Source organism: Moschus berezovskii, chromosome 6 (assembly GCF_049115385.1).
Source record: "Moschus berezovskii isolate FMDL1 chromosome 6, NW_MosBer_1.0, whole genome shotgun sequence".
NCBI classification, from domain to species: Eukaryota; Metazoa; Chordata; class Mammalia; order Artiodactyla; family Moschidae; genus Moschus; species Moschus berezovskii.
Window position 1 is genome coordinate 67311718 of NC_142465.1, and position 13294 is coordinate 67325011.

Below are 13294 nucleotides of genomic sequence, written 5' to 3' on the forward strand. Positions count from 1 at the left end.
TCAGCCAGGCACGCCACATAGGAGCCGGCGCACAGGCCCAGGCGGGCGGCTTCAGAAGCAAGGGCTGAATCGGGCACCAGCTGGCGGCCCAAAGGCCCAGAGCCCCACGTCCATCCAGAGACCCAAAGTTCTCGGTGGCAGACACCTAGGACTAAATCCTGTTGAGCTTCCTTTGCTAGTAGAAATAGCCCTTCCTCCCTTACTTATGCAGCCTAGTTGCTCCTTACCTGAAAAAAATTGTAATAGCCTTCCCTAAGGTCTAGTTGCCTTGTAGAGTGTGTTGCTGCTGCTGCTAAGTCACTTCAGTCATGTCTGACTCTGTGCAACCCCATAGGCAGCAGGCCACCAGGCTCCCCCGTCCCTGGGATTCTCCAGGCAAGAACACTGGAGTGGGTTGCCATTTCCTTCTCCAATGCGTGAAAGTGAAAAATGAAAGTGAAGTCGCTCAGTTGTGTCCGACTCTTTGCGACCCCATGGACTGCAGCCTACCAGCCTCCTCCGTCCATGGGATTTTCCAGGCAAGAGTACTGGAGTGGGTTGCCATTGCCTTCTGTAGAGTATGTTAGGTTTTCTCAAAAGCAACTGGCGATACCTCCCACTGCTTCTAAACCTTGATGCAGAAGATCCTAGAAGGTAAGACAAAAAAGAGTGCAAGATTTATGTTAACAGAAACCTGGGCAGCGTGCCTGGGGATGGAGGCTAAGCATGCTTTGTTGGATGTGTAGTAGTTACTACTAGAGGTTAACTAAGTAGTTAACCAATGATCCCCACCTCTCTTCCCACATCATTTTCATCTGCGTGACCAATAAAATACAGAAGTGATGCTGTGTCGCTTCTGAGATTAGATATAAAGGACACTGCAGCTTCTTTTGCTCTTTCTTTTTTGAATTACTCACTCTGGGAAAGCCATGTCACGAGCAGTGCTATGGAGAGGCCCCTGTGATGAGGAACTGAAGTGTCCTGCCAGCAGTCAAATTTGTGGTCTTGGAAGCAGATCCTCCAGCCCCAATCAAGTCTTCAGAGACCACAGTCCCAGTCAAAAGCTTGCCTACAACCCCATGACAGTCCCTGAGTCAGGCCACATGGTTAAGCCATATCCAGATTCCTGGCCCTCAGAAAACATGAGCTGATAGTGTTTGTTGTTTTATGTCCCTAAATTTTGAGGAAATTTGTTAAGTAGCAGTAACTAAAATAAAAGGGAAGGAATATAATGGTAGACCAAGCCAAGTTAATTGATATGAGTACAGTAAAGACCATGTCCCAGTCCATTGTTTTAGCTCAACCTGCTGAGAGTGTCTCTAAACAGTTTGGCTGAAATTTTAATCCAATGGTGGCCTATATGAAATGAAATTAAAATGCCAGACTGCCTTGGTATACTACAGGAAGGCACTGATGAAGACTCTCTCCTTGACCAAACTTTAGTTACGCTACTCTGAGCCCTTTTTCCACTAAGCCCTTCCTTGTGCATAATCATAAGGAGCCCAAGTGTAGCAAGAATTCTGCAAATCGGTTTAGCTAGAATCTCCCAAACTTGGTAACTGATTATCCTCAATACCTAATCAAATTCCTCATCTCTCAAGTGATATCTGGTAACTTTGGCCTGCCTTCTTCAAGAATCCGGTTAAGTCAATTTAGCAAGAATTACTCTAACCTCTTAGCAACTTCTCATCCACTAACACCCCACTCATCCCCACTCTGTTCCTTGGCTAAAAACCTTCACTTTTACAAACTGTTTCACTGAGAATTATGAGAACAGACGTTTCTTTTGCTTAAGCCATGCAGTCTGAGGTACTTTGTTATGGCAGCCTCTAGCAGGCTAATAGCAGATTTTGAATTAGTAATGAGTGATTAGAACACCAAACAAATGTCAAAAGTGACAATTATTACCTATGGAGGATAAGAAATCATTCAATGTTGGAAATATAATCATACCATTCACCATCGCTTACTATAAATAATAGTCATAAAAATGTGAACACTAAATATTGATCTCACCAAAATTATTATTGAACTCTAGCCAAAGGATGGGAAATTGATAAGAATGAAGCCCCCGATATCTGCTTTTGAAAGTTTTGTCCAGTTTTTTTCTTAGGATGCTAATAGTGAATAATTTTCTAATATTGTAATGCTAATTTTCTATAAAAATCTTGCACGCTTATATAGGAATGGAGTTTTAGTCAATATTGCTACCATTAGTATACATGACTTAGCTTAATTTTTCAAGTCCATTTAATCAAACAAAAATGGAAGATATTATCAAACAAAAATGAAAAAAAAAGAAGATATTATCTCACTGAGTTTTCACAAACTCTGCAAGAAAGGCATTACTCCTATCCAGGACCTGTTACATAATCTGCAGGACCCAGTGCAAAATGAAAAACACAGGGTCTCTTGTTCATTAAGAATTTCAAAACGGTGACAACAGAAATTAAACCAAGCAAAGGTCCTGTATAACTGTACAGGTACCAGGCCCATGAGTCCAGATCTGCTTCTACCATTTAACATTCAGGTGCACAGAGACGAAATAAATTCCCAAAGTTAGTTTAGCAATAGCTAGGGAAAAGACTCTGATGCTGGGAAAGGCTGGGGGCGGGAGGAGAAAGGGAAGACAGAGAATGAGATGGTTGGATGGCTTCACCGACTCTGTGGACATGAGTTTGAGTGAACTCCGGGAGTTGGTGATGGACAGGGAGGCCTGGCGTGCTGTGATTCATGGGGTCGCGGAGAGTCGGACACGACTGAGCGACTGAACTGAACTGAGGGAAACGCGAGAGCCAGAATTCTAACAGGGGTTTGACCTCTACTAAATTTTTCTTAATTAAAGTATGTCTTTGTTTAACTAAAGCTAAAGAAGATTTTCTAAATTTATTAGACTTACAAAATCTGCCGCCAGTCACTTTCACTCTAGTCCACCCTTGAACTCCCACTTGTTAAAAATAATTTATTTAATGCTATCATGTGCGTGCTTGCGTGCTATGTCGAGTTGGACCCTTTGCAAGCCTACGGACTATAGCCCAGGCGGCTTCTCTATCCATGGGATTCTCCAGGCAAGAATACTGGAGTGGATTGCCATGCCCTCCTCCAGGGCATGTCTTAAGATCATCCTTACCCAGGGATAGAACCTGAGTCTCTTACGTCTCCTTCATTGGCAAGCATTTACTACTTGCCACCTGGGAAGCCCCAGTGCTGTTATATGGTATATGAACTATTGTGATGAAGCAGCAAGCAGTCTTAAGAATTCTTATTACACGTTTCCTTTTAAAATATTCTCCTAATGTCTATATGTAATGTCAATGGATGCAACTTAAAAAAAAAAGTACTGTAATGGCAGAAGTTGTGACACAAAATACTGTAGTGACATTCTAACACCGAAATAATATATCATCGTGTATCCGCATTTTTTTTTTTAAGTGACTACTATATTGGGACTCATTTAAATGAAAAGAACGGCAGCCGGGATTCTAACAGAGACGTTTGAAGGTGAAGGGACAAAAAGAGAAGGTCACAACCACGGTCCCACACAGCTCAAAAACCCGGCCCGGAATGCGCGCAAGCGCAGAATGAATCCTCCTGCGCAGAAGCCGGGCCGGAAGGGCTGGGGCGAGTGGGGCGGGGATAGGGTTGCTAGGAGAACGCGATGACGTTAAGGCCTCGGCATTCTTCTCCGCCAATAGGTGCTATCTGCCGGTAGTGACGCGCTGTGTGCGTCGCGCTGACGACGCGCGAAGGGCACAGATCTGAAGGCCCGGAGGACGTTCGGCCTCTGTGAGCCGCAGCCTTTCCGAGAGACCGGTTGAGTGTTCGCCATCTTAGGGAGTGAGTGTGGTTTGGCCTTCCCCGCAGTGGGTGCAGAGAGCGGAGCCTTTGGTTGTAGGCCCGGTGGATATCCTCCTTTGGGGAGGCTTCTGTGACCTCTTCAAGGGCGCGGAGACGGGAAGAGGCAAGGCCCGTGTAGGGGTTCCCAGCGTGCAGGTGACTTTGGCGGGCCTACCAGCCCTCTTGGCCTTTCCTCTTACACCGCTTCCTCTTCTCCTAGGAAGATGTACTCGTCCGTGGCGCACCTGGCGCGGGCGAACCCCTTCAACGCACCCCACCTGCAGTTGGTGCACGATGGTCTCGCCGGGCCCCGCAGCGACCCCGCCGGGCCCCCGGGCCCACCTCGACGCTCCCGGAACCTGGCAGCCGCCGCCGTAGAAGGTGAGGTCAGACCCTGTCCCTATACTGTCGGGAGGTACACTCGTGGTCCCCTCGGCTTTCGTGGCCTGGACCCGCCTGGAGGACAGGGAAGGACGCTTCCAGCCCTTCAGGACGGCGCCCAGTTGCTTTGTTCGACGATGCCAGCCCGTTCCGCCCTCAGCCGGGTGTCGGATCCTTGGCCCTTCCTCAAGGGCGTGGAAGGGCCTAGGCTCTGTTCTCTCCGTGACCTCCACGTCCTCGATAGCCTAGAGGCATAGAGGCCGTGACTAGTTCATTATCTTCTCCGCAGTGAGCCCTCTCGGTCAGCCGACTAAGTTTTGGGTAAAGCCTTCTTCCTAACTTCTGGCCGCAGTAGTTCTAACTGTATTACCTGTTCTTTGATTTTGCTTTAATTTTCTTAAAAATATTCCCTCCCTTAGGTGTTCCCGGGGTCTAATTCTAGTTGACACAAGCTATGTAAGATAACGGTCTTTTTTAATGCTCCTGATCTATAGCCCCAGAGAGACCATAGAAAGGAGATAGTAGTTGATAGGAATACGTTTGATCGTCTCTTTCGGTTTTCTTGATGTTTAGATACAACTTTATTTTAATCCTTTGTGTTTTAAATCCCAGTGGAGTGTATATACAGAGAAGCTTGAAAACAAAGTTGCAGGAGAGTACTGAAAATGTTACCTACCTTGCACTTGTGAACTGTATAAAGAGTTTAAAAAATCACGTATGCCTTTCTGTTCTGTCTTTAGCGTGGGTAAAAAACCTTTATATGATCAATCGGTCCTTCAATTTAGAAAGTTAAATCTGTGGTCATTTGTGTAGTAAATGTATTTGACTGCAGAAATTTGCATATCTAGTTTCACACTATAGGAATCCGTAAGTGGGAATAGTATTGCTTAGTGGTTGGGGTAAGAGGTTTGCAAGCTTTTACACGATTTGATTTTGATTTGTACCTCAGATATGTGTTCTTATCAGCCATTAATAATCTGAAGTTTAGTTTTAATTGGAAGAGCTATTAATGATGTAGAAAATTTTCTTTAAAATTAATATGGCATAATGAGAGAGGGATAGTATTTCACAGATAAGAACCTTCATAATCTTTAAATGATTGTTTTGATTTTGGCAGTGGATTTTGTGTTCATGCTAGGTGGAAAATCATCTTTGTTTACTTGTAAACCGTGGCCAGAGCTGTTAAGTTGTGATTGTACTTTTTCACAAGGAAATGTAGTTTCTCTTGCATTCCCATGGCCTTCGTCTCTGAAGAAATACTTATTTGATTTTTTTTTTCAATCAAACAGAGCAGTATAGCTGTGACTATGGATCTGGCAGATTCTTTATCCTTTGTGGACTTGGAGGAATTATTAGCTGTGGCACAACACATACAGCATTGGTTCCTCTAGATCTGGTTAAATGCAGGATGCAGGTTTGTTTTTGCATGTTGGACTAAATAAAACATTGTTGAAGCATGGCTGTTATCTACTAACAAGCTGTGTGGAAACCTAACTGTCCAGGAGGTAAGTTGATAACCAGTAACATGAGTATTATATTAAAATGCATGGTGTGTCTTGTCTTATTACAGAATACAGTTGTGAATATGGCTCGGCGAAGTTTTATGCACTGTGTGGCTTTGGTGGGGTCTTAAGTTGTGGTCTGACGCACACTGCTGTTGTTCCTCTGGATTTAGTGAAATGCCGTATGCAGGTTTGTATTGAGATGACAACATTGAACATCTATTTTGTGTATGACTTAATTCCAAATAGTATTAAAGGACTTCACAAGTGAGAAGAATTTGAAGACATTACAACTGCCAGAAATTTTAGTAGGAAACCAAACTCAAATGTTTTACTCAGTAAGATTTTTACTTTAGTGTTTTAAATCCAAGAAATACCTCTTTTAAGATAAAGCTGTAGGTTTGTTTTTTTTTTTTTCTTTTTTGCTGCTGGGCTTAATTCTTCCTAGAGTTATTCAAGGCCTGCTAATTTTTTTATGCTCCAAATAGCATTTTACAAGAAGTTACGTCCAAATAGCATTTTATAAGCAGTTACGTGTCAGAGCAGGCTGTCATTCTTTGTGTATTGTATGATGTGACTTTATATCTTTTATTTATTGATAAGATCAAGGCAGAGAACACTGTAGATTAAAAAAAAGTGTATGAGTATTTAAAATTTGTGGGCAAAGCTTCTTGCATACTTACATAAAAGATTTTCTTTTACAATTAAAATGTCTTAATTAGGACTATTGAAACAAAAATAATCAAACATCAAAAATTTATTTGTCCCAAACAGGATTAGAAGTCTACTTACCTAAAAGAAAGGAAGGTGAAATATTAGCAGGGAGAGGAAGGTGATGTATGTATATCAGCCCTTATAGTACTGGCAGAAATAGATAAGATTTTTGCCCCTGTTAGTTAATAGAGTGAATATTAAATATCTCTTTGCTAAAGTGTTTTATGCATGTCTCAAAGTGAATTTAAGTCAAAAGAGAATTATGTTGATGTACCTTTTTAATTTGTATTTAATTTGATTGTCTTAAGTTCACAAAACTAGTTTACTTAATGAAGTAGCATATTTCAGGGATGTAGACATAATATAGTGTTTATAAAGTAGCTTTAAGACTAATTTTTAAGTGGTTAGAAGAGTTGGGTGGTGGAAAAGTCTCTTAAAGTGTCAGTTTTATTATGTATATTTGTAGGAATTTTATCCTCTTAATAACGTATTAAGACTTAAGTCTCACTGAAAGAAAGCTAGACTTTAATGTACAAAAAGTACATTTACAAAGGTAATTATAGACATTAAGTGGATAACATGGAATGAACTTGTATTTACCTAACTTTGTATAGTTACTAAAGATTATATAAGAAACAAAAGAAAAAACTAGTAACAAAATTACCTATGAGAAGTGTTATCCCTTTGGTACATTTAATTTTCTTCTTCTCGTTTTATGTAAAGGTGGATCCACAAAAGTACAAGGGCATATTTAATGGATTTTCAGTTACACTCAAAGAGGATGGTGTTCGTGGTTTGGCCAAAGGATGGGCTCCAACTTTCATTGGCTACTCCATGCAGGGACTCTGCAAGTTTGGCTTTTATGAAGTCTTCAAAGTTTTGTACAGCAACATGCTTGGAGAGGTATGTAATTTAACTTTGAAATAGAAAGTCCTAAGCTTTTAACTTAAAGGGTAAAACCAAAGAGCATCTTCTTTGTTTTATCCACCTTGTTTTAGAGCTGAGGAAACAGTATCAGAAAGAGTGAACGTGTTTCAAATCATAAGGCTATTTTAATAGAGACAGGATAAGATAAACTGCATTGCATTAGATTTCAGTGCCCTTTTTTTTTTAATGCTGTGCTGCTTTCCAAGGAAGTTGGATTTGAGTTTAAAAATATTCACAGTGTACTATTATGGTTGATGTTCCGTTCAGTTCAGTTGCTCAGTCGTGTCCAACCCTTTGCCGCCTCGGACGCCAGGTTTCGCTGTCCATCACCAACTCCCGGAGCTTGCTCAAACTCAAGTCCATCGAGTTGGTGATGCCATCCAACCATCTCATCCTCTATCGTCGCTTTCTCCTCCCATCTTCAATCTTTCCCAGCATCAGGGTCTTTTCAGATTAGTTCTTTGCATCAGGTGGCCAAAGTATTAAGAGTTTCAGCTTCAGCATTAGTCCTTCCAATGAATATTCAGGATTGATTTCCCTTAGGATGGACTGGTTGGATCTCCTTGCAGTCCGTAGTAAACACTGAATACTGAGAAGTATTCAGTGTTGTGTGTTATCTGTGGACTGTGTGATAGAGACACTTAAAATATCTGAAATTTAACCATTTTATATAACTGTGTCTTACTGAGAACAGCCAGTGCAACAGCAATTCATGTTCCTCCTTGTGTTTCTTCATTTAGGAGAATGCCTATCTGTGGCGCACCTCACTGTATTTGGCTGCCTCTGCCAGTGCTGAATTCTTTGCTGACATTGCTCTCGCTCCTATGGAAGCTGCTAAGGTTCGAATTCAAACGCAACCAGGTTATGCTAACACTCTGAGGGATGCAGCTCCCAAAATGTATAAGGAAGAAGGCTTAAAGGCGTAAGTAAACATTTGCCTAATGTAGTATAAAATACTCATTTGAGAAAACTGTATTTGTTAGCACATTAACTCTCAACTTGGGGGTTGGAAAGTACCCTTGTTAGAATTCCTGTCATCTATGTTCACCGTTAAGACTTGGCATATGGTCAGGCCACACATGCTTCCTTAGATCCACCTTTGTGGATGCATCTTGGACTGAGTTCTACTTGTAAACTTCTGGTTTCTTGTAGTTCCAGTCAAAGAAACATCCAGCAACTTTTTTGGTTGTTTAGTCAAAGGTGCTTGAGTCATTGGCATGTAAGATAAATATACCTGCATGTTAGTCTTAGGTTCTGATAGAAATGACATGCAGTTGTGCTGTCATTTTTTACTATCAGGACTCGACTGGTGTGCGGACACTTCTGTTGGTAATGAAAAACTCTGCTAGATGAATATGTGCAACTGAGTGAAATAAGTCTTCTGATTTCCTAGGTTCTACAAGGGGGTTGCTCCTCTCTGGATGAGACAGATACCATACACCATGATGAAGTTTGCCTGCTTTGAACGTACTGTAGAAGCATTGTACAAGTTTGTGGTTCCCAAGCCCCGCAGTGAATGTTCAAAGCCAGAGCAGCTGGTTGTCACATTTGTGGCAGGTTACATAGGTATGAACTACTTAAAACATGTTTGTGAAATTACGAACAAAGAATCAGTTCCATTCTTGACTTTTGTGAGGGAAAAATATTCCAAAGAAGTTTTATCTTTCCATTGCATTTGATATACTCAAATACTTGCTGATTAGTTCCTAAAATAATTGTTTTGTGGTTTGCATGTTAAAATTAAACTTGGGTATGTATTGACTTCACTGCTACACCTTTTTTTGTTAGTTTTTCCAAGAACAAATTTTTAATACAAGAGAAAGTGTTGGTTAAAATCTGAATGTAACTTGCAGGGTGGTTCTGTTTTACATAGGGTAGACTGCTTTATAATTAATTTGTCATTCTCACTCTAAAATACGGTTTTTTAAAGAATAAAATTTTCCTACTCATGAAAAGGTTGTATCATGTGAAAAAAGTTTTTTTAATTTACTCCATAATGGATCGTTTCTCTTGACTTTTTTCAGCTGGAGTCTTCTGTGCCATTGTTTCTCACCCTGCCGATTCCGTGGTGTCTGTGTTGAATAAAGAGAAGGGTAGCAGTGCCTCTCAGGTCCTCAAGAGGCTCGGATTTAGAGGTAGGATTTGTTTCCTCCCCTCTAAAGAAAGAGTAACACTTGGAAGTATATTTTTCACTTACATTTCATATTTTATCCAGGTGTCTGGAAGGGACTCTTTGCCCGTATCATCATGATCGGCACTCTCACTGCACTACAGTGGTTTATCTATGATTCTGTGAAGGTCTACTTTAGGCTCCCTCGCCCTCCTCCACCTGAGATGCCAGAATCTCTGAAGAAGAAGCTTGGGTACACTCAGTAGATAAAGCAAATATGGACTGAATCTGCGTGTTGATCAGTGTTTGAGGAAAATGCAGAAGGAACTTTTATATATTTGACAGTGTAGGAAGTTGTCTATTCCTAATATAATTACTGTAGTACTCTTGTCAAAAGCAAGAGTTTCAAACTTAATGTGGAAATAAACCCAACTGTACATGATTTGTCTGTGACTTGATAATTATTTTTAAAGCTAAAGAATTAATTCTAAGGTGGAAAGAATTATGCATACATTAAAACCTCAAGGAAAATAGTTTACTGTTGGTTGAATACTGTGATCCCTATTTGTAAGTCGTCATGTGTCTCAAGTTTGGTAACTCGAGAGAGTTCTTAAATTTTTAGGAACCATGCCCTGAATTTTTAAAAACTTGATTTCAACTGTTCAATTTGAATATGGATAAATACTCGTTGGTAGTTATATTTTGACAAACACATTTCAGTATATAATCAGATTTTTGCAGCAGTATGCTTTTAAAAATCCTAAACAGTTTACTAATCCTTATTTATTTGTAGAAGAATTTAAATTAGGCTAATTCTTAGAATGATAGTTTTTAAAATACCAAAGCTGTTGATAATCTAGAAAGTATTTCAGGTAACTTAATAGTCCTTGCACAAATCTGACTTTCTAAGTTATAGAAAGTTTACCTTAAACTATTTTCAGTTTATTTTTTCATAAAGGTACTTACTTGACAACTGGAGTAGGTGAATGCTCTTGAGAAAGCAGCACTTTATATATTCACACATCTGAAATTTGATTTAAACCCAAACTGATTTTTCTAAAAACTACCAAGTTTCCCCTTGTATTTGGCTAGGAATTGTAAAGCCCAGTCTACAATAAAGTTTGTTTTCAAGTCTGATTATATTTTACCTTGAGGCCTTTGGGTATAGTGATATGAGTTTGCAGCCCCTGTGTAAATTATGCGGATGGGACCTCAGGAAAAAACTTCGAAGCAGTCTAAACAGCAAGAGAAGTGTTCTCATTTCAAACCCATGTTTATAATAAGGATCAGTGAATTAAGTTTAGAAAACAAGTGTGTCTCACTGAATGTTAAACTTCTGTATATTCAATCATCACCTGGTTTAAGGTTCCGATCTTTGTTTTACCTGTGTTGCAGAGGAAAGGGAAGGGTTATGCTTATAAATTTGGCCAAAACTGTCAAAAGGTAGAGCTGCAGTCTGAGCTCAAGCAATGATAACTGACCGTTGGTGTCACCAGTGTACGTTAGTTACTGTTGGGTGACAAATCATCTGAAATATATTGGCAAGAGACAAGATGATCTCAAGCTTTTTGTGGGTCAGGAATTCAGGAGCATCCGTTGGACCCTTCTGCTTCTGGGTTTCTCCTGAAGTTACGTGAGACGGTAGCTCTGGGGTCCTCTCCAAAGGATTTTTCACATCCAGGCTAGGAGAGATTCTTTGAGTATCTCTCCCTATTAGTGGCTGAGCCTTTCTTTGAAATCTACAGTATAGTGTCTTCAGGGCAACTGGACTTATTACTCTGTGAAGCTGGGTCTTTTTTAGGACAGCCTTGAAAGGGATCACCTTGGTTAGCAGGTGGTCAAGGTGATCACTATACTCTTGATCACCTGAAGTCAAGTCCCAGCTTCAAAGTAAAGGATCACTGACTCCACCTCTTTCTAGGAGGAGGGTCAGTTACATTGTAAGAGCCTGTGGGATTGGATATGTGTGAATATTGTGTGTGTGTGTGTATGGCCAGCCAAAGGTGGACTGTGGATTTAGGGTATGTGGTTCAGCCAAACTTCACCATGAGATGGATTTCCACTGCCAGCCTTGTGGGATTCAAGTTTTTATTTTCAAGAGAGGCAATGGGTTTTATTTGTGGATATTGACAAAGTATGCTGTGTTCAAGCTGTCAAGAATTGCTTGCTATTTATAGTTCAGAGATACTTCAAAGCTATTACTAAGGTAAAATCATTTCATCAAAATTCAATTAAAATGACCACTTAAAATGTGAATTTCCATTTTATATTTTAAAATTGATTCATGCTGAAAATATCCTAATAAGGAAATTTTAATAACATTGTTTTCTCACATTTCAGTTCAGTTCAGTCGCTCAGTCGTGTCCGACTCTCCACGACCCCATGAATCACAGCACGCCAGGCCTCCCTGTCCATCACCAACTCCCGGAGTTCATTCAAACTCATGTCCAGAGTCGGTGATGCCAGCCATCTCATTCTCTGTCGACCCCTTCTCCTCCCGCCCCCAACCTTTAATAAAACTTCAGTTCCACAAAGTAGAACCCAGTGGAATGAGTATATATGATTACTAGTTTAATTGGATTAAAATAAAGTTTGATTTTTGCTGAATTATACTTGTGGCTCAGCTGGTAAAGAATCTGCCTGCAATGCAGAAGGCTTGGGTTCGATCCCTGGATTGCGAAGATCCCCTGGAGAAGGGAAAGGCTACCCACTCCGGTATTCTGGCCTGGAGAATTCCATGAACTGTGTGGTCCATGGGGTCGCAAAGAGTCAGACATGACTGAGTGACTTTCAGTGATACATACAATGAAATTGAAGTTTAGCCAAATCTGTATCTTGTGAAAGTTTCATCAACTGTTTTGATACCATTTGGGGGAGTGACCACAATAATTAAGTTTGGTGCATGGCAGTCAGTCTTCCTGCTAAATTAAGAGTTATATGTTGTTTCTTTAGCATAAATTATATAATCTTCAATGTTATGGGCCAACTTGGATGGGAGGGGGTTTGGGGGGAGAATGGATACATGTATATATATGGCTGAGTTCCTTTGCTATTCACCTGAAACTACCACAACATTGTTAATACCCCAATACAAAATAAAAAGTTTAAATTATGTAATATTTTTATACAATATTTATTTGTAAGATAATTCACAAAGTAATTGTTTTTATTCACAAAATAATTGTTAAAAATCCCAGATACAACATGGATAAGAAACTGATTTCAAGCTTCAATGAATCTAGTGCCTCTCCTGATATATCAAACGAGATATCTTAATAGCTAGCTACTCCTTACAGCTCTTACCTCAGGTATTATCTGTTGAATCATTTTCTCTTTTGCATGGCAGCCCTGACTTCACAGCCTCACAAGTCATAGATGTTGATCTCACCATTGATATGGTTCATGTATCTTTGGTGACTTGAATTTCCTAGAAAGCAACTAAGGTTTTCAAAAGTCCCATGCATGCAACAGTCAGGTTGGCTATACTGAAGGGCTTCCCAGGTGGCGCTAGTGGTAAAAAACCTGCCTGCCAATGCAGGAGACATGAATTCAACCTCTGGGTTGGGAAGATCCTCTGGAGAAGGAAATGGCAACCCACTCCAGTATTCTTGTCTGGGAAATTCCATGGACAAAGGAACCTGGCAGGTTACAGTCCTTGGGGTCACAAAACAGTTGGACACAACTTAGCGACTAAACAAATGGAGTTGGCAGGAAGTGGAGAGTACTAAGAGGGAGATTGAATAAGAGGTGCAAACTTCCAGTTACAAAATGAGTCATGGGTATGAAATGTAGGGAGGGGAATATAGTTAATAAATATGTAATCTATTTGCTGATAGAAGGAACT

General features: G+C 40.4%; 1 protein-coding gene and 1 non-coding gene across 3 annotated transcripts; both read left to right on the top strand.

Moving 5' to 3' along the window:
* Positions 1-3664: 3664 nt before the first annotated feature.
* Positions 3665-9892, top strand: SLC25A3 (solute carrier family 25 member 3). Of its 2 annotated transcripts, none has more exons than XM_055394469.2 (8): positions 3665-3816; positions 4037-4197; positions 5487-5611; positions 7137-7316; positions 8081-8262; positions 8734-8906; positions 9365-9475; positions 9556-9892. In XM_055394469.2, exons 2-8 carry the CDS (start codon positions 4041-4043, stop codon positions 9714-9716), a joined length of 1089 nt encoding a protein of 362 aa, XP_055250444.1. In that variant the 5' UTR covers positions 3665-3816; positions 4037-4040; the 3' UTR covers positions 9717-9892. The 2 variants fall into 2 exon arrangements, with proteins under 2 accessions (XP_055250444.1, XP_055250445.1); XM_055394470.2 differs by lacking the exon at positions 5487-5611 and adding an exon at positions 5768-5889.
* LOC129537324 (small nucleolar RNA SNORA53) lies at positions 8417-8662 on the top strand. The gene has a single exon (XR_008681991.1). It is a non-coding gene; the product is annotated as a small nucleolar RNA SNORA53 (small nucleolar RNA).
* Positions 9893-13294: the final 3402 nt, after the last annotated feature.

Excerpts from the sequence above, each read along its gene's own strand:
- SLC25A3 (XM_055394469.2), top strand. The coding sequence starts at position 4,041 with ATGTACTCGTCCGTGGCGCACCTGGCGCGGGCGAACCCCTTCAACGCA. Across the intron at positions 4,198-5,486 it reads GGCAGCCGCCGCCGTAGAAG|AGCAGTATAGCTGTGACTAT; the intron begins GTGAGGTCAGAC and ends TCAATCAAACAG. Across the intron at positions 9,476-9,555 it reads CAAGAGGCTCGGATTTAGAG|GTGTCTGGAAGGGACTCTTT; the intron begins GTAGGATTTGTT and ends TATTTTATCCAG.